At 40.2% G+C, this 26,536-nt stretch overlaps 2 protein-coding genes across 3 annotated transcripts in view; one reads left to right on the forward strand and one right to left on the reverse strand.

The window, feature by feature from the left end:
• LOC308079437 (liprin-beta-1-like) overlaps window positions 1-26,536 on the reverse strand; it is a 68,718-nt gene that overhangs the window by 6,453 nt on the left and 35,729 nt on the right. For both annotated transcript variants that reach the window (XM_080420926.1, XM_080420925.1), the window contains 4 exons: window positions 25,360-25,510; window positions 24,587-24,698; window positions 23,501-23,589; window positions 21,399-21,521 (listed from right to left, as the gene is read on the reverse strand). In XM_080420926.1, coding sequence (XP_080277052.1) covers window positions 21,399-21,521; window positions 23,501-23,589; window positions 24,587-24,698; window positions 25,360-25,510 — 475 coding nt within the window. The remainder of the gene's footprint in view (window positions 1-21,398; window positions 21,522-23,500; window positions 23,590-24,586; window positions 24,699-25,359; window positions 25,511-26,536) is intronic.
• Window positions 208-19,881, forward strand: LOC308079179 (uncharacterized protein; the record flags this gene model as incomplete). Its single annotated transcript, XM_080420559.1, has 6 exons — window positions 208-345; window positions 4,439-4,680; window positions 4,816-5,109; window positions 5,622-5,684; window positions 18,634-18,759; window positions 19,592-19,881. Coding segments are annotated over exons 1-6 (1,017 nt in total). The 5' UTR covers window positions 208-343.

The following is a 26,536-nucleotide window of genomic DNA, read 5'->3' on the forward strand; positions in this document are numbered from 1 at the left end:
TGGAACCAAATGGACCCGTGATTATTTTACAGTGTAGACTGGGTTTCCAGTTTAGTCTAGTTTAGTTATTCTCAACCTTTTTAGTTTCTTTTTAGTACAAAATTTTCCTTTTTAGTACAAATGGAACCAAATGGGTCCATTTGGTTCCATTTGTACACTCTCACAGTTACAGACCTCTAAAGGGTCCATTTGGACCCCTGGTGGTCCCCGGACCCGCCTTTGAGAACCAGTGTCATTGACGAACGGAGAAAGGTTCAAAGGTCATTCCTTTCAGCGGTTTCCTGTCGTGTGATTTTCTCTCCAGACGTTAGTTGATCATCAACAGGTTCAACTTGAAGCTCTTATTATGGTAAGATGATCATCTTTCTCTCATTTGTTACCAGACTATATTGTTTCTTATGTTAAGATGATCATCTTTCTCTCATTTGTTACCAGACTATATTGTTTCTTATGTTAAGATGATGATCTTTCTTTCATTTGTTACCAGACTATATTGTTTCTTATGGTAAGATGATCATCTTTCTCTCATTTGTTACCAGACTATATTGTTTACAGTAACTTTCTTGTCGTGGCATTATAGTTATAATATCACCAGGACAGACAGTATACCATCAGCAGCATGACGTTATGTCGTAGAGAACCGATTCTCTAGACCAGGGTTACTCAGAATTTTTCATGTCATGGACCCCCAAATTAATATGCATTTGGCCGCGAACCACCATCTGAAATTATTGTGTGCCCCGTACAAGATTGGTGCTGTTAAAATGTTTCAAAAATATTCAAAATTGTTCAAAGATCTTTTTTTCAAGATCTTTAGAAAATAGCAGATCTACAAGCTCACAAGCGAGTCACGATGTGACGGTGAGCGGCCGAGCGGCTGGGTATTGAACCCCGACCTCCAGGGCCGGATCTAACATATGGGCACTTTGGGCACGTGACCAGGGGTCCCTCTGCATGAAATGGTCCTCTGTGTTAGGAGAACACAGATTTTTTTTTGTTTTAGCTCCGCGAAAATATCACCCATTCTCTTGATCATGATATGATTATCCAATCGGAATTAAAGTCGTCATGAAATGGCTTTATTACTAACGTTTTTGCTAAGTTTAGCTCAGAAACGAGGGTGTGTTTTGATAACCAATCATAGTGTCAGCTGACTGTCCCGTTCCCTCCGAGCTATGGGATCGCTGGACTCACACACACTGCACTGATCAGAGCGCAGCTGAGGGACAGAGAGAGACTCAGGGGAGAAAATAATGCTGCAGCACTTCTGTACTGCATTGCTTATTCCTCACCTCCAATATTTTCAGATACATATTTGAATGTACTGTTTGAGTTTAAAACAAGTAATGCACCATTTTGAGTTGGATAAAGAACGTAGCAGACCAATTATGTCTCCCTAATTAAAATCAGGTGCGAGTGGAGGAACGTGCAGCTATGGGAATCAAACAGCTGAATGGAATCAAGATGTATTTATATCCATAAAGGCCAGGGGCGTGCTGGGACCAAAATTCATCTCTGGGGGGGGGGGGGGCGCGTTTTAACCCAGCAACCCTATGTAAATTACGCCACTGCTGAAAACCAAAGTACAGTATAAGTGTATACAGGGTATCTGCACATTTATAAAGTTATAATTAAGACTTTTATGACCTTTTTAATACCAAATTGGAAACATTTACAAATATTACATAAGAAAGAGGCAAATAGCCGATCTACAGGCTTGTAGATCAGCTATTTTCACAATATTTATCTGTGGAACCGAGTCAAACTAAATGTAATGCCTTCAATTCCAAGTGCTTGTGCATATATGACAAGCTCCCCCCCCCCCCCCATTATTTTGTTTTGGGGTGCCCATTTCAAATATGATTATTTTGGGGGTGCCCCATTTCAAATATGATTATTTTGGGGTGTCCTGGCCTGAAAAAAATGGGAACCCTAGATCTTTGTCATCACGCAGTACGTTTGCGTTTACAGGAAGTAAAAAAAAATCTAATTTGATGGACTTTTGATATCAAAATAGTAAAATACACAAAAAAAGAATGTTTGCATCGCTTCCACCCACCGATGGAATAAAGTGAACACCAGTGACTTTAGTTGTACAGTAAATCCCCTTTACTGTGATGCATTATTATATTTGCATTGTTGTTTGCAGTCATAATTGCTTGGGATGATTTAAGCCATTGTTTATATTGTGAGTGAAGAAATGGCTATTGTTGGTCTATGAACCTGTATGGACTGTATAGACTGTGTTGTATAGACATGAACTGTATAGACTGTACTATATACTATACTACTACTATGTACTATGTATAAACTACATGTATCTTTCCTACAGAAAGTACAGGGGGTGACTGGGTTAAATATTAACATTTTATCTACCGCTGAATTGCTTTTATTGAGAGCTCAGAGTCTGTCTGTCTGTCCGCCCGCCCGCCTGTCTCTTTCACTGTCTCCCAGACACAGTGGTGAGTGAAGCCCATAGGTGTGTTTAGTTAAAGGGAAGACATCTTTTTCCAGAGGGCCATAATGACTTCAATAAAGTGAGCCAATTCAGGGCCGAAAAATTAAATTCACACTTTTTTCACCTCAATGCATTTTCAACTTTTAAATTGGCCTATTTTCATCTTGCCAGGTGTCTTATATGCACCACTTCATAGGTCATTGATGAGACACCATTGCATTATGTTAAATATAGACTCAAGACAGACTGTTTCACATGTATAAACATGTGATCTTTACCATGTGAGTACAGACAGTTATCTGCATCAGTGGAATGCATGGATGGACTCAAATTGTAATCATTATCTGCCAATATTTGGAATGGAGTTGAATTAATTTGCCTCCAAATCTTCTGCCTTTTATCATTTAAATATTTTGTTGTGTGGGTCGTTTTGTTTTCCTTTGAGAAAGTTGCGGGCCGGATTGAGGTGGTCCAGGCGCCGGGCCGTTGTTGTACAACAGCCCACATAGCGTTTTGGCCGATAAACTCCTATTAAAAGTATGTTAAATATGTTACAATAAAAGTATGTTTTCCATGGATTCCATAATTGGATCATCACTCTCCATATGGGCCAGATTGTGCAAGATTACATTTTCCGGCATTTAGCATTTTCTTCAAAACACATTTTTGCTACTATAACACAGATGTTATCCAAAACTTACACAAATTGTTACACATTATCTTTAGGATAATGTGCTCAAGATGTATCCTACTATAATTCTACAAACCTCTACCCTCCTGTCTAAACCACATTCCTTTTGTCTGACCGGTATGCCCTCGGTATGCCCTGGTTGTCTGACCATAAGCAGACAACGTGCAACATATTTTTAACCTTTTCCCAAACTCGAGCCGTTTAAATAGCCTTTTTCCGAACCTGTATAACTACACAGCGAGTTTTCCCCATTACTGCCCATGCCTGGCCACGTGCGCATGCATGTGCGGCCACGTACACGTGCACAGCCATGCGCGGCCACGGAGTCCCCAGACCACTATGTTATCTCTGTTGATGCTAACAGCATTAGCGTGGGTTGTTTACTGTTGTTTACTCATTGCCATTGATACAATGGAGCACAGCGCAGCGGAGCAGTGCGTCGGGTCTGTGGACCACTTTGGGGGTCAGAGAGAGAGAGAGAGAGTGTGTGTGGGTTCGCGATGCGACGGGACGCGCGGGTCTGGCTGTGTGTGTGTGTATGTGTGTGTGTGTGTGTGTGTGTGTGTGTGTGTGTGTGTGTGTGTGTGTGTGTGTGTGTGTGTATATGTGTGTTTGTGTGGGTTCGTGTGTGTGTGTTCACTGTGGGTCCAGGACACGGCGACGGGACGCGCGCGCGAGTCCGTCCGGCCGTGTGTGTGTGTGTGCAATTATACCAACATTCACTTTCCATCTCTGATATACTGTCTGTGCACAGCGCATAACCCACACAGCACATATTTTGGGTGCTCATATACCCCGACGGGTCTGGTCTAGTTAGTTAGATTTTTCCGATCCTACTCCAAGTGGCTATGACTGACATCCAAAGTTTGCGGTCCCTGGGTAGGCAACCCGGCCTGGCGGAGACCTTTGCTCCGTGGAGCAAACTCTTCTAGTTATTATTATATAGGTTATATATGTATTATATATGTGTTGCTTGTAGGTAATTACCTGCAAGCCTTAAGTCGAATTTAAGTCACCCATATAGGACTGGTTGAATAGCAGCTTGGCCTAATTATATCCAGAAATTAGTTGAGTTCTAGCTCGCTCCATACTGTACCCATGCTGTTATTCTTATTTCTGTTGTCTTGTACTTTGGATATTATAGAATATAATCAATACTTCTCTCTACAAACCTCCCACCCTCTACCCCACAACATGTGGCACTCAGTTTACACACACTTACACTCAAAGCAACACAATGGCATTAGGCTCTCTAGCTTTATTGTGTTTTATCCTTTTGAATCGATTAAGGCTGCGGCTCAAGGAAAGAGTGAATCGGCTACGGAGAGGGACAATGTTGGACCAGGTCCCCCCCCAATGCTTGACTACTGGACTGTGCTGAGGGAGCTGAGAGACATGGTGCAAAGCCTGGGACTCACCGTGTCAAAACAGGGAGCAATGTTGGAGTTCATGGAGAAAAAGGTGGCAGCCAGCGAGGCAGAAGCCAAGGAGCAGAGGAACTTAGTGACTGAACTCCGGGTGCAGGATTCAGGTAAGGACAGTCAAGATGCTTTATGCTTATTGTGCAAAAATAAGTTAAAATAAGTTGTTTTGGTACAGACTGATACTGTGTATGTTTACAATGTTTAATTGTTTAACATGTAACTTTCTCTGTGATATGTTTCAGACATGGCTGCTAAATTGAGTAACTTTAAGACCAGACTCACTGCCAGTGAGGACAAGGTGGAAGACCTTAAAGCCAGAATGTGTACCAGTGAGACCAAGGTGAAGAAACTCAAGACCAGACTCACTGCTAGTGAGGACAACGTGGACGACCTGAAGACCAGACTCACTGCTAGTGAGAACAACGTGGACGACCTTAAGACCAGACTCACTGCTTGTGAGAACAACGTGGACGACCTGAAGACCAGACTCACTGCCAGTGAGACCAAGGTGAAGGACTTGAAGAAAGACAGTGAAGGTAATTTGAACAACAAAAGTGTTAGTAGTAAATGCATGTAGGAGAGGGTAGTGTTGAAAAAATAGTTATTTGGTGTTGTTTACTTCAGTTAAGCTCAGAAAATAGATGCTGTTTTGATTATGTGATTTGATGAGCAATGTGACGACGGACTAGCTGACACCTATACTCGGGAATCGTGTAATTTAGTAGCAGTAATAGTAGTTGTAATAGTTTATTTTGGTCAATAGCCATGCAACACTTCATACAACTAAACTAAAACAAAACAGCACAAAACAGTGACCAGGCTACCAGTGAGGGCCTGATCCAAGACTTGAAGGTAGAAAGTGAAGGTAATTTCTGCAGTTCAGTGAATACAGCTAGGAGAGGACAGTGTTTAAAAACTAAATAATTTGGTGTTAATTACTTTAGTTGAGCTCTTGAGAATAGATTTAGTTTTGATATAATTTACTGTATTTTTGAGTGACTAAGCTTTCTACATGGGAAAACTGCATGAGTGTTTTATCTGATTTCAGCCCACCATGCTCAGCTGTCCACCAAGCTGACTGCTGCTGAGGACAAAGTGCAGAAACTGTGGAGTAAGTATGTTCAGCAAATTAAACATAAAAACATTCAAAAACCTGTAGTGATATGAACGCAAGGCCGTCCCCCAAAATTGGACTTATGCGGATACGTGCATTTTTGGATATTAAAGACAAATCAGGTTCTCTCCCCACAAGCTCACAGGGCCAGAGTAACTGCGGACGTCTGACCACCGTGTCACCTCAGCGACCCCTGGGACTCTGAGGCGAGGCCCTTGCAGGGCCATAAAGATAAGGATGAAGAAGGAATGCAGTTTGCCAGCCTGAGCTCCGATTACACACCAAGCCACTCTCTCTCTGTCTCCAGCTTCCCTCCACTCTGGAAGTGAAGGGGGGGAGCCCAAAGTTATTTATGACATGCAGGAAATGGACTCAGGAAAGAGAGAGATGGCATCACAGTGTCACACACACTAGCTGGCGGAGCAGACAATGAGCGACATAAATGTGAATAAAACTGTTTGTGTGTTATGTTCGGCGACTTTAAAATATATAATTATTGTCCTGTCTTATGACTACCACAATAATATGAACTTTGGTGTTTTTAAATGTGATGCTTCTCTTGGAAATTAGACTTCGAGGCTTACCTGCTGCCTATTTTAACATAAAGCTGTCATGATTAGTATCTAGACGATTCTAAATTCATTGTGATTCCAAATGTCCAGCCAGATGTGTTAATAGGAAGTCCCCAAGATAAGTTAGCAGAGAAGTTTTAGTTTTCATATTGTAGGAAGGAGGTGGCCACTCCAGCTACCTCCAACACGCCCCCCAATGGGCCAAGGAGGAGGAAGACCCCTCCCTCTCAATAGAAAAGAACTGGCTACCCCGTTCTCTCTCTCTTCTCCTGCACCAGCCCTCCAGCGCTCTTCCTGCTTCTGCTCTCTGCTACTCCTCAACCCAGATGATGACCTGATCCCAGAGGAACCGGGGGGTGGGAGAAGGTATGGGGCAACGACCCATCGTACTGTCTCTCCCACCAAGACCCTGGTAGAGTTTCCCCCCCAGGGACGCTCTCCTCTGCAACTCCGGCACTCTGGGAGGTCTCGACTCCCAGAGACTAAAGATTTTGACCTCTCACTGGACTCTGGAAAAAGACTGTCACCAAAGGGCTATCAACCAGGTCGTATGAGTCTAAAACATGAAATTATGGCAACTATCTGACGATATGCTGTATGGATGTGTAGACTTCTTCCTTCCTAGAGGGCTCCATGAAACGTAATTTTCCAGGCAGCGTGGTAGTTAATTTCTGTTCAATTCTTTCCCCACATGATATCCTCGGTTCCACTTTATCTACTAACATTTAAGCCCTCATTTGAGTGGGGGAACTAATACGTTCTTTTTGGTTCTAAATTATCTAACTGGCTCCCTAGTAGTTAGCATATATTGATGGAGAGCATGGCATTACATGCCGGCCTCCCTCAAAATATGGCCTACGATGGAAACCTACCTAGGTCTAAGTCATGACCTTTGAGGACAGCACCAGCCTGTCATTAAACGTTGAATGAAAGATCACCTAGTTATGACGTACAACGAAATACAGTGGCATTTCCGATCATTTTTGTGCATTTATTTTCATTAATAAATTTCTGAGACTATTTTTATTAAGAAGGCGTGTGTCATTCATTTTTTCTCTGTTTACAGTAATACTATTGGGATATTTATTGCAAGTCTGACAAGAACTCACGTTACTGTTACAGTGACGTAAGTTTCAGTATATATCAATATATATATTGTAATAATTCATAAATTATATTTATATGATTTATGAAATATTACGTCCTGTACCATGCTGAAGTTATGATCTCGGCGTGTGAATACTACAGGTGGTGCCCCGTGTGAGGCAGACTCTTATCCCAATACTGTACGTACTGTAAACACCGAGATATCAAAAATCATATTTTTGAAAAAAAAAAAGAAAAAAAAAAATTTTTTCTGGTAAAAATAAGAATAATAATAGGCCAATTATTGTTGTTGTTTTCTTCTTTTTTTTCTCGTAATCAATTTTAGTGAATTAAGTTGATCATAACTGTGGATATCTGTGCTGAAGCAAGTCTGTCTGCTGTCCCCAGTGGACGGACGACAGCTGAGTTGAATAGACAGTAGCACTTTTGTTGCCCATAAGTGTGTGAGTAAAGAGCAGAAGTAAGAGCCTCAAGATTTTTAAGAACTGTTTTTAAGCAGTTCTTGGAAATATTGAGTTTAAAAAAAAGCATAAAAGGGGTTGCTGCTGATAACCGCTGAATGCAAGTTGATCCGCCCTTTTAAAACTGTTTCAAAAGCGTTCGGCAGAACGAAGGAGACACAGTAAAAAGAGTTTTTGTCTTCCCCCCGGGAAACAAATTAAGAAATGTTTTAAGGTGAGTCCGGCACTCAAAAGGTTGAAAAATATTCTTTTTAAACTAGCTACTTAGAAAGAGCCTTTCCCTTTTAAATCCTGACTAATTTACAATGGCCTTTTTTTGAATAAAAAGAGAAAGATAGTTATCAGATAACAAAAATCTAAGCAAAACCAAGTGTAAATTACGTCTAAACTGGACTGAGATTTATAACTTTAGTAAAGCTGTTATGGTCTCTAGGAAACCTTTTAGATAGTTTTAACTGTCTTAAAAGGAGGGGATTACTGAAAGGATAGCAACTGTGACGCTTCCTCCTCGCAGAATCCCATTAAAAGCTTACAGACCGTGTTTGAAAAAAATAACAGGTTGAAACTTTTGATTTGGAATGGTTTTATTTTATTCCTATCCTCAGATTCCCAATTTCAAACCCCAGTGGCACAGAGCGGAATGGAAATTCTGTTCTGACCACTGAACCAGGAAACTAAGTTTATGGGTCTTTGTTTCCCTGAGTAACTTGATTACTGGAGGTGGGGGTGTATCCTCTCTCTCTGAGAAAAAGGACAGTAGCCTGGTTCTGATTAAACCAGACAGCTGAAAACCATAGGGCTCTGTGAGACTAGAGAGAGGAGGTGAGACGTTAGAAATGTTTTGGCTTGTCTATGTCTTGCAGAGCGTGTCTCAGATTTCATCTTGACCGGCTGACAAGAGCCTACAGGGTGAAATCTCAGACACTGTCACATGGCTCCAATAAAACACCTATTCATTCATAAAAGTTCAAGACAAAGAGTAAACAGCCCTCTTGAATTTTATGGACTAATAGGTAAGCCCCCTGTGACGTAAGCACGTTGGACGGTGAGGGAGGTCCCCTCTTTTAACCTAAGGGAATTAAAAGGCTCCCTCCGTCATGAGATATTTTCCAGCAAAGTGCATTTGGGTAGCATTAGGCTACTATTTTTGGAGGTAGTGGGTGTTTGTTGTCACACTCCAAATGTCTTGCTCTGGTGTTTTTCTAACTGAATCCAACATGGATTGGGGGGGAAGTTTTACAACCTTCATGTGAGGGCCCTGCCACTCAGCTTTGTAGCTTCCAACCCAAATGTTTATCCAGGCGTGGACAGAATGGCAAGAAATCACCCCTCCTCCTCCTCCCTGCTTGGGCTCAACATAAACATGTCTGTTGAATATTGTGATACTGTGATACTTGTTTGTAGAGTACTAGGACTGAGAGGTGTACCGATCAATTTAAATGTTGTTGACTTACTCCTAAAATTAAGACAAGCATAGGAACTTTTATTGAATAAATTCTATTCAAGTTCCCAATTTATCTCAATTAATCTCCGCCGCAAACTTTGATTTATACTAGCCTACAGTGGCTACCTGGCTTTCAAATGAGCCAAAATTCTGAAATGAACGACATGCAAAGACTTGGTGTGATTGTTTGATTATTCCAAATTTTACCTATGAGTTCACTTAATTTGATTTTGAATTCATGATTCTTATTCTGTCGATCCAAAGCCATGATTTGTTGATTGTTAAGAGAACAACTACATACGATGGTTTAATTATGACAAAACTCTGACTGAATCGAATTGGATTTCAACGTGAAGTCATCATTTTATGGTGATAATTAATTTTTTTTGAAGATTTTAAACAATTACATGCTAAATTGCTGTTAACATTTTTAACTTTTCGAATAAGGATTCAAATTTTAATGTACTTTAAGTCCTCAAATTTTTATCCTGATGATTTCAAAGTTATGTTCGTCTATTTAGGAAACAATCTTAGGCTATTAAATGATGAGAGTCTGTTACCAGACGATTAAAACTAAAGGTTACGTGTGTGGCCCCAGTGTTCTTGTCTTCAGCGTAATGTACTTGCATATGGGATAACATATGTAAGGGTATTACGAAGAGGAGACAGGATGACTAGAGGGTACATATGTAAGCCCAGTTTTCTTATCTTCAAAGTGGTATACTGGCATATGTTATCCCATATGTAGGTATATTACGAAGAAGAGACAGAATAACTATAAGTACCGGATGTAACCCGGTTTGAGAAATTACAGCACCTATTATTTTACCTCCAGTGCCATGCTGTGAGGCCTTGCAAGTTCAAAAGGGACTTTAAAGAAAGGAATGTAGGTGACCACTGCTAATTTCACCATGATTTGATGGGAGCCTAAGTATAATTGGTTTAATGTTTCCGCCTCAATTCAAATTAAGGACAAAACAATGGTATAGGTCAAAGTTTGGCAAAATCCTGATCAAAATAGTGCTTGTTTTGAGTAAGCTCGAACATTTTGCCTTTTTCCCTAAGAAACCCAGTTTCTTTTATACTACCATTCGGAACTAGGCCCATAGTCCTAAGTGTGTATGAGAGTAGTTCCATGCTATTTGTTCCGGTTAATCCGGGCTTCTGAATTCTCTGGGAAGATTGGACTGAAATTACATTTCACTTCAATCCTGTTTACTCCCAGTTAAATGAGAAAACAATGTCACTGCACACTGCTACTGCATACTTAAATTAACTAAAAGTATTTGATTGTATGCCACTCGTACGCAATTTTTGCAACCTAGTCATACTCACCAAGCTCTCAAGTGTTTAAAATCCAATAACAGTATCACGATCATTCAATATAATTCCGTATACGCTAGAGTATCCTCTCAGTGATACAGTGTTTACGTTGCCGGCCCATGCAGTATATATTGAGGCACCAATTTTGTTTGTTGTGACCACTCCGAAAAAAAAAAAGAAGGGAGAGTGCCCAAACAAAGACATTTGTCCAGCACGAGGTGATTAATGCACTGAGAAAAGACTAGGTGGGCTGTATTGAGTTGAGTTGAGAGCCATGACTCCACCGTTTCAAAAAGGTGTAGAGATCAGGTTGCTTCAACCGACCTGTACAACTGGAGCTATAAGAAGTCCCCTCCTGTCACAAGAGAAATAGAGTCATGCCCTATACTCTGTAACAGCCAGAACAGTTGGTATGGCAATTTTTATAAGCAGCCATAGTTCAAGGGACGTAGTTTACCTGTGTTTGTGTATCAGTCAAGAATGATACTCTGTGAGTAACTAAAGAGTAGCTGCAAGGTTGCATGCTCTTAAGTGAAACAAATGTCTTCAAAGCGCCTACAGACCCTGGCCCCAACGCTACAGGTGTCTCCTCTGTGCTTTCCTATGGGGGGGACGAGCAGTTTTGATCTGCTAGTTTCCCCCGGACAGATGATGGTGATACAGTTGTGGGAGCTATATATATAGACATGGGTTTTGTCTCCGCCAAAAATCACAACAAAATTTACAAATTACATAACGGTGACCTACTATACTTTGTGAGTGTATGAGGTCTCATATGGTTAGCGCTAACCGTATCTTAGCACCTCCCTACACCGCAGTATAGTCAGATTCCCCACAATCAAGGTCGCGTCACGGTTTGATAGACAGACCGCATGGGAAACCAATGCGCGTCCTACCCTAGCCAAATGCTGTCCTCTTCAAACTGACCCGTAATCTAACTTTGAGTGCAAAATTGCTGTCCGGAAGGAAAGCCGTGTTTTCAACACAAACCCAGCAGGCATGTACAGCCTGGCGACTGCGGTCTGGTCCTTCCGTGACATTTCAGTTAGCGCCATTTTGAATTACGTCAACACGCCCCTCCCGTTTATAACGTCACAGCACGTGCAACGGCTTTGTGGAGCTAAGAACTCCTTCCCCCACTACAGTTGAGCTCCAGTGAGACATTCACTTGAGATAAAGATCTGTGGTGGTGACGTGACGTTGTGTGAAGACAGACTGGGATCCAGTGTTGTTTTTAGAGGTTTAGCTATAAATGGTGCGTTCGAATCGGCGAGAGTTTGACTGTGAGTTTGACAAACAAAACCGGGGTGACAAAAGTTTCATCTGGGTCATTTCATTGACAACTCACAGACAGAGCCTGGTGGATCCAAACCCAACGGACCATAGTAATTTTCTGAGTTAAAATTTGAGCTCGTTTTAAAGTAAAGGGTTAATAAGTTAACTGCTTGATTCGGAAAGCTAATCTTAGTTCGAATTTGGAAACAGATTATATATTTTTTTTTACTTTTTGAAACAACACAATAAATCTTGACAGTTGCAAAGTATTTTCGGTTATAATACCGTCAGTTTTTCAACGTTTCGGTCGCCAAAGATACTTTGCAGATTGTTCACGTTTATTCTGAAGTTTTTATAATTGGTTAAAATTATTTAAAGTTTAATAAAAAAAAGAAAAATTTGAATTTTTTTTTTTTATTAATTTTTTTTTGGGATTAATTTTTGGAGATTGAATTTAGTTAAGGTTTATAAAAAAAAAAATTTGGAATTGGAATTAATTTTTCAAACTAGATTTTTTTTTTTTTCGCATAAATTTCACTTCTCTCTGATTAGTTTTTCCAAATTTAAAAATTTTGTTTTCTCTTTTGAATCTCGGTTATTTTGGGGAAAACCCAAAGGAACCTTCAAAGACTTTTCTCTCAATCAAAGATACTTTACTATTCGAACCAAATAAACGTTTATTTAAAAAAATAAAATAAACTAAACTAAGGAACCTGGGACTAATAATCCCTCTTAAATTTTTAGGTCTCGAACAAAGCTAAACACCTCAAAATAATTATCAGGGAAACCTTGTCTCATCTTCACACGGCCTACTAAGTACAATTCCACTAGTACTTCACCAGTTTTTGCTGCATGTACCACTCCTTCTAGTTTTGTGTCCTACCCTAGCCAAATGCTGTAGGGGGGACCCTTAATTTTGTGTGCATTACAAGCAACCTGTGCGAAACAATTTTTGTCTATTTCAAAAGGTCATGTCATGAGACGTATGGGCCATGTTTCTGTGTGAGGCGCGCAATGCACCCTCCCAGAAACCAGTCCTGCCCATGACGCATGACTAGTAGTCATAGCAACAGACATGAGGTTGACGCTTGTACTATATTTCCACACAGGAGTGACGTAAGCCTACCGCCCCATGATGGCTATCTAACCAGGACACACCTCTGGGTCATTTAATGATAGGCGTATTCTTTAAACTCATGTAAACCACTGCGGCTGAACTAACCATGATCATCGGGGTCGTTTAAACAATTCCTATTACCTTTTGGTTTATGCAAGTCTATAGGTCCCCGGACGGAACTTATAAGTGTTGGAGTTGTGTGATATATTTTTGGGCACTGCCTAAAAATCAATAACTTATGTGGTCTGCTATATCTTGTAATTGTAGGGCGGGCATATGGTTTGCACGCGTGGTATGAGAAAGCACACTTCAAACGTGTATGAAACCGCCCCATACAAACCAATATAGTAGTCACCCAAAACCCATAGGTGTTAATAGTTAACTGCTTGATTCAACTTCAGGCCCATGCGGTGTTGAAAAGTTTTTCTTTCTCCTTTAAAAACGACACATTAAGTTTGACGGTTGTAAGAAACTCTCGGCTATGTAGTTTTATAATGGATTGAATTTATTTTCATAATCAATTGTAACTAAAAACGTACCTATAATCTACTATTTACACTGTTACAAACTGTTTTTCCTAGGACTAGGCGCTGTCAATGATACTGACGACCTATGCTAAGGGTACCAGGTGTAATCAAAGTGTTACTATGTCCAATTAAAATTGGACCCATGCATTAGTGCTACTATAATTTCTTTTGTGGCTCCTGTCAATAAAGCTCTTCTCCTTATGGGTCAAAAGCTTAATGAATGGTTGCAGCTCGAATAGATTAAGCACATTTGACATTTTCCACGTGGCTCCTGAAGCCCGTGCCATTTGCTTTTACTAAATACACTTGGGGCCCTCAATGGGCCCACCATGTCTACACAGACACCCTGACCGCTGGAACTCGATTTCCCGCCCATATAGTCTACCTCGTGGCTCGCTATGCTAAGCCACTTCACAGACCCCAACCCTTATGTGATTCAAAACTTGGCAATTTCAGGTGTGACATTATAATGCGGCGCTGATCAATCACTGCGACAAGCCTTGCTGACTACTCAACTCCTCATAAGGGGGGTCAGTCATAAACAATGATATCACCCTAAGATTGCCAACTGTTGACCAAGTCTGTTGACACAATTCAGGGACAGCAGTGCTGAATGCTGGCACCAGGTGCTCATGTCAGCCTATCTAATGATAGCTTGAGGTAACCCCAGGGTGACCCCAAGAACACGTGTAAGTTATGGTCTAACTAAACCTAGTTGACAATGGACCAAGGCTCAAAAGCCATGACAGCATGGTGCCCAAATAGACATATTTACTTTAGGTAACTAAGTAGAGGTCACCATGTTTGTAGTTCTTTACTGTGGTAGGGTTGCAGTTAACACACTGAAACAAAATCTCCGACCTCTCCCTAAACAAGTGAAAATGTGCTATATAAGTCACAGCTACTAAAGGTTGCTGAACACTAATCGGATCGGAAACTAACAACATCATTTAGACATTCAGAGAAGACCATCCTTGCATGACAAGTCAAGTGTTAGGACTCATTTGATGAGTTCAATAATACTTTCAAGGTTTCTTTTGTTTTATTTTATTTTGTTGCTTGTCTGTTTTTCTACATAGATCCAAGACAAATACCAATAGGGTATTAAAAACCAAAAACTCTCTCCCACACAATATTAGGAATGGGATAAGAGCCGTTTTGTTTGTGTTTTTTTTTTTTAATTTTTTTTCCTTCAGGAAAAAACTCATAGAAGTAGGCTCACTTTCACAAAGAGCCACTCTGACTGCATGCTACCCCTTGTGTGTGTCCCCTATTATCATGGCCCTTAAACCAGCTGCTCACCACTCAAAGCAGCCTGTACTCTGAATAGAGGAAGTAAAAAGGTATACCAGAAATGGGTATAGAGACCCCTATACTATGGTCTAAGCACCCTATTTTCTTTTCACCTCTGCGCTTTTCAACCTTGGTGTGTATGTCGCGAATGTGTGACTTTAGTAGTGTTGCCATAATGACATGTTAAGATGATTACCGATCACAGAGGCCGGAAAGTCTCTGGGCCGTGTCCAATTTTTGGGTTTTTGCCCTGCTGTTCTTCTTTTTCTTCATAGACTGATGAACCCTTGATGACATCAAGGATCCAGCAACCATGAACAGGGGGGTCTGTAGTGATATGAACGCAAGGCCGTCCCCCAAAATTGGACTTATGCGGATACGTGCATTTTTGGATATTAAAGACAAATCAGGTTCTCTCCCCACAAGCTCACAGGGCCAGAGTAACTGCGGACGTCTGACCACCGTGTCACCTCAGCGACCCCTGGGACTCTGAGGCGAGGCCCTTGCAGGGCCATAAAGATAAGGATGAAGAAGGAATGCAGTTTGCCAGCCTGAGCTCCGATTACACACCAAGCCACTCTCTCTCTGTCTCCAGCTTCCCTCCACTCTGGAAGTGAAGGGGGGGAGCCCAAAGTTATTTATGACATGCAGGAAATGGACTCAGGAAAGAGAGAGATGGCATCACAGTGTCACACACACTAGCTGGCGGAGCAGACAATGAGCGACATAAATGTGAATAAAACTGTTTGTGTGTTATGTTCGGCGACTTTAAAATATATAATTATTGTCCTGTCTTATGACTACCACAATAATATGAACTTTGGTGTTTTTAAATGTGATGCTTCTCTTGGAAATTAGACTTCGAGGCTTACCTGCTGCCTATTTTAACATAAAGCTGTCATGATTAGTATCTAGACGATTCTAAATTCATTGTGATTCCAAATGTCCAGCCAGATGTGTTAATAGGAAGTCCCCAAGATAAGTTAGCAGAGAAGTTTTAGTTTTCATATTGTAGGAAGGAGGTGGCCACTCCAGCTACCTCCAACACGCCCCCCAATGGGCCAAGGAGGAGGAAGACCCCTCCCTCTCAATAGAAAAGAACTGGCTACCCCGTTCTCTCTCTCTTCTCCTGCACCAGCCCTCCAGCGCTCTTCCTGCTTCTGCTCTCTGCTACTCCTCAACCCAGATGATGACCTGATCCCAGAGGAACCGGGGGGTGGGAGAAGGTATGGGGCAACGACCCATCGTACTGTCTCTCCCACCAAGACCCTGGTAGAGTTTCCCCCCCAGGGACGCTCTCCTCTGCAACTCCGGCACTCTGGGAGGTCTCGACTCCCAGAGACTAAAGATTTTGACCTCTCACTGGACTCTGGAAAAAGACTGTCACCAAAGGGCTATCAACCAGGTCGTATGAGTCTAAAACATGAAATTATGGCAACTATCTGACGATATGCTGTATGGATGTGTAGACTTCTTCCTTCCTAGAGGGCTCCATGAAACGTAATTTTCCAGGCAGCGTGGTAGTTAATTTCTGTTCAATTCTTTCCCCACATGATATCCTCGGTTCCACTTTATCTACTAACATTTAAGCCCTCATTTGAGTGGGGGAACTAATACGTTCTTTTTGGTTCTAAATTATCTAACTGGCTCCCTAGTAGTTAGCATATATTGATGGAGAGCATGGCATTACATGCCGGCCTCCCTCAAAATATGGCCTACGATGGAAACCTACCTAGGTCTAAGTCATGACCTTTGAGGACAGCACCAGCCTGTCATTAAACGTTGAATGAAAGATCACCTAGTTATGACGTACAACGAAATACAGTGGCATTTCCGATCATTTTTGTGCATTTATTTTCATTAATAAATTTCTGAGACTATTTTTATTAAGAAGGCGTGTGTCATTCATTTTTTCTCTGTTTACAGTAATACTATTGGGATATTTATTGCAAGTCTGACAAGAACTCACGTTACTGTTACAGTGACGTAAGTTTCAGTATATATCAATATATATATTGTAATAATTCATAAATTATATTTATATGATTTATGAAATATTACGTCCTGTACCATGCTGAAGTTATGATCTCGGCGTGTGAATACTACAAACCTCTTTGGAGATGTATTGAATTTTCACAAATAATGTTCATACACTAGTGCTGTCCCCCCCCATACTTTACTATGCTTGCAATGCAATGCAATATCCTGATCTGTATTTGAAACTTTCTATTAAGTAATGTAGTGTCTGTTTAGATTTTCCATGTCCAGATCTGAAAAAGTAGTTTATGCTTTTATTTCTCCTTGACTACTGTAACTCTCTGTACACTTACTCAAAAGTCTGTCCATCATCTGAATGTTGTACAGAATGCATCAGCCTGACTTTACTGGCTACAAAACAATGGACCACATTTCTCTGATCCTGTATGTCTGCCAATCTCTTTTAGAATAGATTTTAACATGTTATTCATCACATTAGGCCAGCTCAGCTCTAGCTCTGACATACAGTACATTAGTTTGCATGCATTTAGACACGGAGACACTGGCATTAAATACTTTTACTTCTACTCCACTACATCTCAGAAGCAAATATTATACTTTTCACTCCACTATTATTATTTGACAGCTTTAGTTACTAGTTACTTTTCAGATTTGGATTATTATCACAAAACATATTAACCACTTAACACATCGGGTGCCAAACACGGTCTGAACCGTGTTTGCGCAGAGTAGCGGTCCGGTGCCGAACACGGTCCAGACCGTGAAATATGTCTTTTTGTTTTTTTCGTTTTTCTCCACACGGGCGGGGCTAGAGCAGCTCTGGGAGTACCCATTGTGATCTTGAGAAGGATAGGCCAGATAGATCACCGGAAACAAAAACATGGCTCCCATCCACTTCCTGTCTATTTCCTTCTTTAAAACACCTATATCTCCGAATCTGTTTCCGGTGGGGAAAACCGGTCATGCGCGATGCACGATCCCCCCCCATTGTAACTCGCGAGTGAAATGTTATCGTTCCAGGCTGTAGCCAGGGTCATCGCGCAACATGAATGGATGTTTTTTTTTACATGGATTTGCTCCTCGTGGAATCTAGAGCTTTAAACAGCAAAGCGCAGTCAATGGGGAGAATTCTGGCACCCAACGTAAGTTGTTATGAAAAAATGCTGGCACCTGATGTGTTAAGCTCTATATATATTTCGGCGATTTGAAAATAACAGATCTACAAGCTCACAACTTCACATTGCAACGCATTGTGAGCTTGTAGATCGACTATTTTCAAAAGATTTGTATACATTTTGGAAACTTGAAAAGGGACATTCTGCATAATGAGTACTTTTACTTTTGGTACTTTAAGTACATTTTGATGTACCAATACTTTTGTACTTTTACTCAAGTGCATTTTTAACACCAGACTTTTACTTGTAACGGAGTATATCTACATTGTGATATTGATACTTTTACTTACCACTGTGCGCACACACGCACACACACACACACACACACACACACAGTAGTATAATATATCGTTGCTGTCAGGCAGATACCTTTTATCTCCATATTTGAACTTTCTATGTTTTTTCGTAAATCAACGCCCTACTTCATCATACAAGAGTGTCGACACTAAAAGTGGTGAAAATAGCAGATCTACAAGCTCACAACACATCACAACGCGTTTTGAGCTTGTAAATCTGCTATATTCACTATTTAAAAACTTTTGTTATTAATAATAAAAGAAAAAGGAATGGTTTTGGACATACAAGGTTTCCTCCTGACAGCAACAATACGTTTTTATAATATTAAACAATATTATAATGTTGATGTGTTGACAGACAAACCAAAGGTGGCCTTCTCTGTGGGTTTGGGTAGTGGAGACGGTGGAACATTTGGTTCTGAAACCACTCTGATCTACAAGAACGTTCACACTAACATCGGCAACGCATTCGATCCACCTACAGGTAGGTGGAGATTACATTATGTTAATTAACTTTACACTATCACTTACCACCAACTCATTACATTATGTTAATTTACTTTACACTATCACTTACCACCAACTAATTACATTATGTTAATTAACTTTACACTATCACTTACCACCAACTCATTACATATTAACTTATATAACAGACTATCAGACATAAATACATTACAGTACAATCTAAATAAAAAAAAATCATGTCAAGGACCCCCCCCCCCCCCCACATTGATATATATTTGGTCTTGGACCCCCATCTGAACTTATGTTGTGCCAGGGACCCCCAGAAGAGAAGATTTATGTTACAAATGTTCACTTAAAACATAAGTATAAAAAAACTTTCACTTATACGTTCAAGATTTTAGAAAGAATATCAGATCTACAAGCTCATAGCGTGGCACGAAGTGACGCGCTATGAGCTTGTAGATCTGATATTTTTGAATAGCCAGAGTATAAAAGGTTAAAGTGGATGAAATGATTGTACGCTACATTAACGCATTTTGCTGGGGACCCCCTGGAACCTCCTGGGGGTCCCCGGACCCCACTTTGAGAACCATTGATCTAAATACATCTTTAAAGAATCTTTAAAAAGTGTCATCATGATCAAAGAATGAAATATTGGTTGAAACTACTGACTAATGTACACAATATGAGAGGAGGGTTTATTAACACAGTATTCACAATGTGTGTGTGTGTGTGTGTGTGTGTGTGTGTGTGTGTGTGTGTGTGTGTGTGTGTGTGTGTGTGTGTGTGTGTGTGTGGGGGTGTGTGTGTGTGTGTGTGTGTGTGTGTGTGTGTGTGTTCTGTCTCAGGTATCTTCTCAGCACCATTGAAAGGAGTCTATCAGTTCAGATTTACTGCATGTAGCTTTTGGGATTCAGAGTCTGTGGACATCTTCATGTATAAAAATGACAAGCGCCTCATTAATAACTGGTCAAAGAACAATGGTAACCGTGCTATATACGTGTCTAATGGAATGATCCTAGAGCTGGAGCAGGGAGACAGAGTTTACATGCGTTTACCTGGTAATTCCTACAATGTCTATGGTAACTCCTCATACAACCACAACACATTCAGTGGTGTTCTGCTCTATTCTATGTAACACTGGGACTGATACCATTACTTTATAGAGTGTATTCTATGTAACACTGGCAATCATTTTAACCACTTTATCCATATTGTATAAGTTGCAGATATTCAAGCGTCACTTTGTGCCGCACTGCGAGCTTGTAGATCTGCTATTTTTTAACATTTTGTAAAAATCGTGAAAGTATTGAAACATTTTGAATAATTTTGATTTTTTTTTTTAACACAAATCTTCTCTTCTGGGGGTCCCTGGCACAACAAATGTACAGATGGGGGTCCACAACCACATACATATTAATGTAGGGGGTCCTTGACTTGAACAAGTGTGAGAACCAGTGCTTTAAAGAGCTCCCATAATGTTCATATTCAGCCTCTCAATAAACTCATATTAAAACTTAAACACTGTTGTCAGCGTCTATTTTATGTTTTTCTGATTATTTGTAATATAATACATCTAGAAGACCAATGATGATGTGTTTTTATTAGGGCTTTCAAACGATACAATTTTTTTATCAGATTAATCACAGCTTAAAAATGAATTAATCATGATTAATCACCATTCAAACTATGTCCAAAATATGCCATTTCTTTCTGTATATTGTTGTGGGAATAGAAAGATAAATGACAGAAGCCGGAAATATACATTTAACATACAGTATGTATGTATGTATGCATGTTAAAACAAATCTACAGTGTGGTATTAATATTGAAAAATCAATAATATACACCATAATACACTGACATCATTTCATAATCTCATTGCTATTCCTCTAAACAAGTGGTTCTCAACCAGTGGTCCGGGGACCACCAGTGGTGCTTGAGGGGGTTCCAGGTGGTCCCCATATAAATGATGGAGAGTTGGTAACCAATGGACCCTTATAGATCTTTAACTGTTGAGAGTGTAAAATGAAACCAAATGGACCCTTTCATTTTAGGCTCTCAAGAGGTAAATTATTGTTAAACATCTGCATTACTTAAGACCGGGAAAGCATAATTTGTGTCATTTTAAGATTTATTTGGCTATTCAATCATAGCAGATCTACAAGCTCGCGCTATGAGCTTGTAGATCTGCTATTTTTGAAAATTCGTGAAAATCTTTGAATATATATTGTTTTAAAGCATTTTTAACTCAAATCTTATTGCTTCTGGGGATTCTACAAATGTCTGCTTTTTTTTAAAAGAAAACGTATGTTGCTATAATATCAGTGGTGCTTAAACTTGTTCATGCCAAGGACCACCCAAAATTATGTATTAGACCCCCATCTGAAAATATTTTGTTCCAGGGACCCCCAGAAGCAAAGATTTGAGTTAAAAGAAAAAATATAAATTCAAAGATTTGCACACATTTTCAAGATTTTTTTCAACAAAATAGCAGATCTACAAGCTCATAGCGCGGCACTCGGTGCCGCGCTATGAGCTTGTAGATCTGCTATTTTTGAATAGCCAAAGAAATTTTAAAATGCCACGGATGCGTTCCCTTCCCGGTCTTAATGGGTTAAATAGGGGTTTAAATTAGTTTGTCGTTGTGCATACCTCATCAGAGGGGCGTCGCCGAAGACAGCTGGGGTCGTAGGAGTTGAGCCGCAGGACCTGAACGGCCCTCTTGAAGCTGAGGTGATGGAGAACACTGCCTACCTTCAGAGACAGCAGGTCCTCCTGATATAGGCACAGGAACAAAACCACAAAAAACATCCATTGTCACAAAAATGATATAATAATAAGCTGGTCTCCACACTTTCCCCCTACTGATCTGAGGTTAAATACAGCTTGGAGCGTCAGTGTTGATTTCGTCGACTAAAACTATGACGAAAAATGTTCGTCGACTACCTTTTTTCACTGACGAAAACTAAATAAAAACTAAGCTATGATGACTAAAACTAAGACGAAATATATTGACAATTTCGTCAACAACTAAAAAACTAGACTAAAATGTTAGTGAGGGACTAGTGGAGAAGAGATCCAGTAGAACTAAAAGTCATTTTATGTTTGGTTGCGTTCAGGTGTTGCGCTCTGAAAATAACAGATCTACAAGCTCGGCTATTTTCAGCATGCAACCAAGTGTAAAATCAGCCATTATGACGCCATCAAGGCACCGCCACAATACATTTTAGTCGACTAAATCAACTGTAGATTTAGTCGACTAAAATCTTATGATATTTAGTCGACTAAAACTAGACGAAAACTAAAACTTTTCAGATGACTAAAATATGACTAAAACTAATGGAATTTTATTCAAAAGACTATGACTAAAACTAAATAAAAATTTGCTGGTGGAGCCTTTCTCCTGTAGTTCTGTTATTATAGTTTGGTGCTTGTGGTGGTGGTGTATTACTGGTGTATTTCAGAAGACAGTGTGCAGGCGTTTATTTATCCACCACTAAATCAATGTTTAGATAAGTGGGCTAGCCTGGAGTAAAAGCTACTCAACTGGTAAACAATCGAATGATAGCCAGTGTGTAAAGTAACTATGTACATTTATTTACACAAGTACTGTACTTGTGTGTAAAGTAACTATGTACATTTATTTACTCAAGTACTGTACTTAAGTAAAATTTTGAGGTATTTTTACTTTACTCGAGTATTTTCAATTTTCTATACTTTTACTTCTACTCCACTACATCTCAGAGGCAAATATTGTACTTTTACTCCACTACAATTATTTGAAAACTGTTGTCACTAGCCACTTTGAAGATTTTGATTATCATTACAAAACATACAATTAGCCACTTCAGCCCTAAATACATTTCGGTCATTTGAAAATAGCCGATCTACAAGCTCACAGTGCGTAGCATCGCGAGACATTGTGAGCTTGTAGATCTGCCATTTTCAAAAAGATTTTAATACCTTTTATACATTTGAAAACTTGAAATGGGACATTCTGCATAATGACTTTTACTTTTGGTACTTCAAGTATATTTTTTGATGCCAATACTTTTGTACTTTTACTCAGGTAAATTTTGATTACCAGACTTTTACTTGTAACAAGAGTGTTCCTACATTGCAGTATTGATACTTTCACTTGTGAGTAAAAACTGCGAGTACTTTTTCCACCACTGGTGACAGTACTCCACACACAACAGGAGAGAATTGGCTTGTTTTCATCTCACTTTTTAATAGGGCTGTGAATCGTCTGCTATCTCACGATTCGATTCCGATTCTTGGGGTGACGATTCCGATTTTTAACGTTTTTTTTCTCAAAACAAACGATTCTCGATTCAAAAAAATTTTGGAAAAAAAAAGAAAAAAAAGAAAAAGAGAATCGATTCTGAATCGTCCAACCAGGGACGTGCACAGATAGACTCTAGGTGGTGCTAGAGCACCTGCCCTTTGCCCTCTTGACCAGAAGTGCCCTTAAAAAAAAAAAAAAAAAAAAAAATCAATTCTGGATTAAAAACTTCTAATATATTAACAATTCCCCAAAATGTGCATTGCAATTTTCTTCTCACACTACTAGGGCAGCTGGCGGTTCCGCGCGCCGCGCAAGGTGCCCTTTTTTTTTACTTGAGCACCTGCCCCTCAAAATGTCTGTGCACGCCACTGCGTCCAACAGTAGAATCGCGATTCGTATTCGAATCGATTTTTTCCAACACCCCTACTTTTTAACACCACCAGTTCAAGATGAAAGGAAAGCTCACCACTGTCATGTAATGCAGCATGCGTCCATCGACGCGCCCCTCGTCAAATTGACTCTTGTACTGTGGCAGGCCAATGTCATCCAGCCATCCTGACAAAAACAAAACATTGTCTTCTCAGAACATCCATCCATGCATGTCATGTAGAACAGGGGTCTTCAACAGGGGGTCCGGGACCCCCTAGGGGGTCCTCAGAGTTACTACAGGGGGTCCGCCAAAATCTTTGTGTGATATGTGTTTTTTTTTATTACCTTAACCACTTGAACCCTAGCATCCCTTTTTCTTGAGGAGAACTTTAGCCAAAAATAGCAGATCCACAAGCTCACAACCCCTCGCAGCTTGTAGATCGGCTATTTTTTGGCAAAGAGTTGTAGGTGTAGAGGGAAAAAAAAGCAGACCAAGTAAACAAAAAAAGTTAAATCAGATTTTTTTTTTATACAATATAGAGGGGGGGTCCCAGCTTCATCTCTCTCTCAGCTAAGGGGTCCTTGGCCTGAAAACATTGAAGAACCCTGATGTAGAATATACAAACATACTCCTATAGATCTTGTGGCGGTAGTGGCCGTTATTAATTGGGTACTGTTGTTTTTGTTGGGTTAGTGCAGGGGTCAGCCAGTAAAGGCCTCAGATGGTTCAGGATAAAATAAATGGCTATTTTAAGAACTGTACTTTTTACTCCATTACAATTATTTGAAAACTTTAGTTACTTTGAAGATTTTGAATATTACTACAAAACATACATTAACCACTTCAACCCTATATATACTTTTTATATACTATTTGAAAATAGCCGATCTACAAGCTCACAACGCGTCGCAAAGCGACGCGTTGTGAGCTTGTAGGTCTGCTATTTTCAAAGCATTTCTATACATTTGGAAATTAGTGAAATGGGACATTCTGCAAAATGAGTACTTTTACTTTCAGTACTTAAGTATATTTTAATGCGAATACCTTTGTACTTTCACTGAAGTCAATTTTGAATCAATACCGGACTTTTACTTGTAACAGAGTATTTCTACATTGTGGTATTGGTACTTTTACTTAAGTACAAAATGTGAGTACTTCTTCCAACCACTGAAAGCCACTCACTGTTCACCCAGCTGTGGTCCAGCTTGCCCATGAGGTCCTCCTCCTCGGAGCCTAGAGCCTGCAAGGCCAGCTGCAGCTTCTTCCTGTGGAGGGGGTGTCTGATCCCCAACTCCTGGTGGGGTTAAACAAACGGAAACACATTATAAACAGTGCTGGTAAAAGTACTCACATTTTCTACTTTATAAATAAAAGTATCAATACTGCAATGTAGAAATAAAACTTAAAAACTTTACTTGAGTAAAAGTACAAAAGTATTGCCATCAAAATATACTTAAAGAACCAAAAGTAAAAGTACCCAGCCATTTCACAGGTTTCAAATGTACAAAAAGCCTTTTGAAAATAGCAGATCTACAAGCTCACAACACGTCACATCGCGACTTGTTGTGAGCTTGTAGATCGGCTATTTTCAAATAGCCAAAGTTTAAATAGGGCTGAAGTGGTAATGTATGTTTTGTAATAATAATCAAAATCTACAAAGTAACTAAAGTCTACCAATATTAATGGTAGTGGAGTAAAAAGTACAATATTTGACTCTGAGATGTAGTGGCGTAAAAGTAAAGTATAGACATTTTTACTCAAGTACAGTACTTAAGTAAATGTACTCAGATACTTTCCACCACTATTATATTATTATAAATATACAGTACACACACACACACACACACACACACACACACACACACACACACACACAGAACTAAGTAATACAAGACATCTGACAATCTAGATGTCAGATGTAAAAAAAAAAAAAAAAATTCCCCATTGTCTTGTACCTTCTCCAGCTCATGCTGTGAGGCCCGCAGCAGTGTTTGACCAGAACGGATCCAGCCCTGACCTTGGTTGGCATAGACACCAAGGCCCTGCTCCTGCAGCCACGCACACACCTGCTCCTTATTCCACTGGGCAAATGGAACATCCATAGCACTTAAAGAGTGACAGAGAGAAGGGAAAGGATTGACAAAGGACTAAAGAACACCAGTGATTGCAATTCAGTTGTGTTGCAAAGGAGAAGCCTGAACTGGAGGGTTGTCTCTGGGACTGATGCGTGATTTGGAAACGTACGGGACCGGTTGGCAAATCCCCCCCCCCCCCCCCCCCCCGAGTGGAATGAGGAGATTTTAGACTGCAGGAGCAGCTCTGTTAACCCCCGCATCCCTGTGATAATGATATAGAATATACATGATATATAGAATATATTGATATAATGATTATTCTGGAATTGGTCGCTTTCATTGCCGTTTCCTCAGCAGAAAACCATCCGTTCCTTTTCTTTATTTCAATGGATTAAGAAACAGCCGTCTGCCAGCCTAAAGATGGATGGATCATGGATGCTATATTGACAATTCTCAACACCAAATGCCTAGTCTCAGTAGTCTGTACTGTCATATCTCACGTGAGTAGTAAGTACTAACTGTACTCGACTATTCCGCCAAAAATCAGAATGGTACATACCACAAACTGTACAGGAAAATAGGGCATGTGAGAACGCCTCTCCTACTGCACAAATGCACAGAACCTGTCTTATATATTGTGTTTTTTTAGTAACAGTGTCCTGTCACTAACTAACATACAGCAAGCCACCTATGTACCTTTCAAGCAGGCGTGATTCAGCCAGTGGAGACAGTCGGGGGGCAGAGTTTGACAACCGGTCCCGTACCATAGAGGTATAATATAACTAGAGGGCGGATTGCCCCGCCCCCAGCTATCATTTCAATGAATGTGCTCAGTGGCATTTTAAAGCACCCGGAAGTAAGAATAGGAACCAATATGGAACCAATATGAACCAATGGAATGGATCCATGGGTCGTGACGCGTCGTGAGCATGCGCACAAAACGGGAAACGCACGCGCAGTAGCATTTAAGTGCATTCTCAGATTTGACCACCAGGCTTGGCCGCTTCACTGTTCTACCGTAGTTCTGGGGGTTTGTCCCGTACGTTCCAAAATCATG

The sequence above is a fragment of the Gymnoscopelus braueri genome, assembly GCF_963280865.1.
Source record: "Gymnoscopelus braueri genome assembly, chromosome: 23".
NCBI lineage: Eukaryota > Metazoa > Chordata > Actinopteri > Myctophiformes > Myctophidae > Gymnoscopelus > Gymnoscopelus braueri.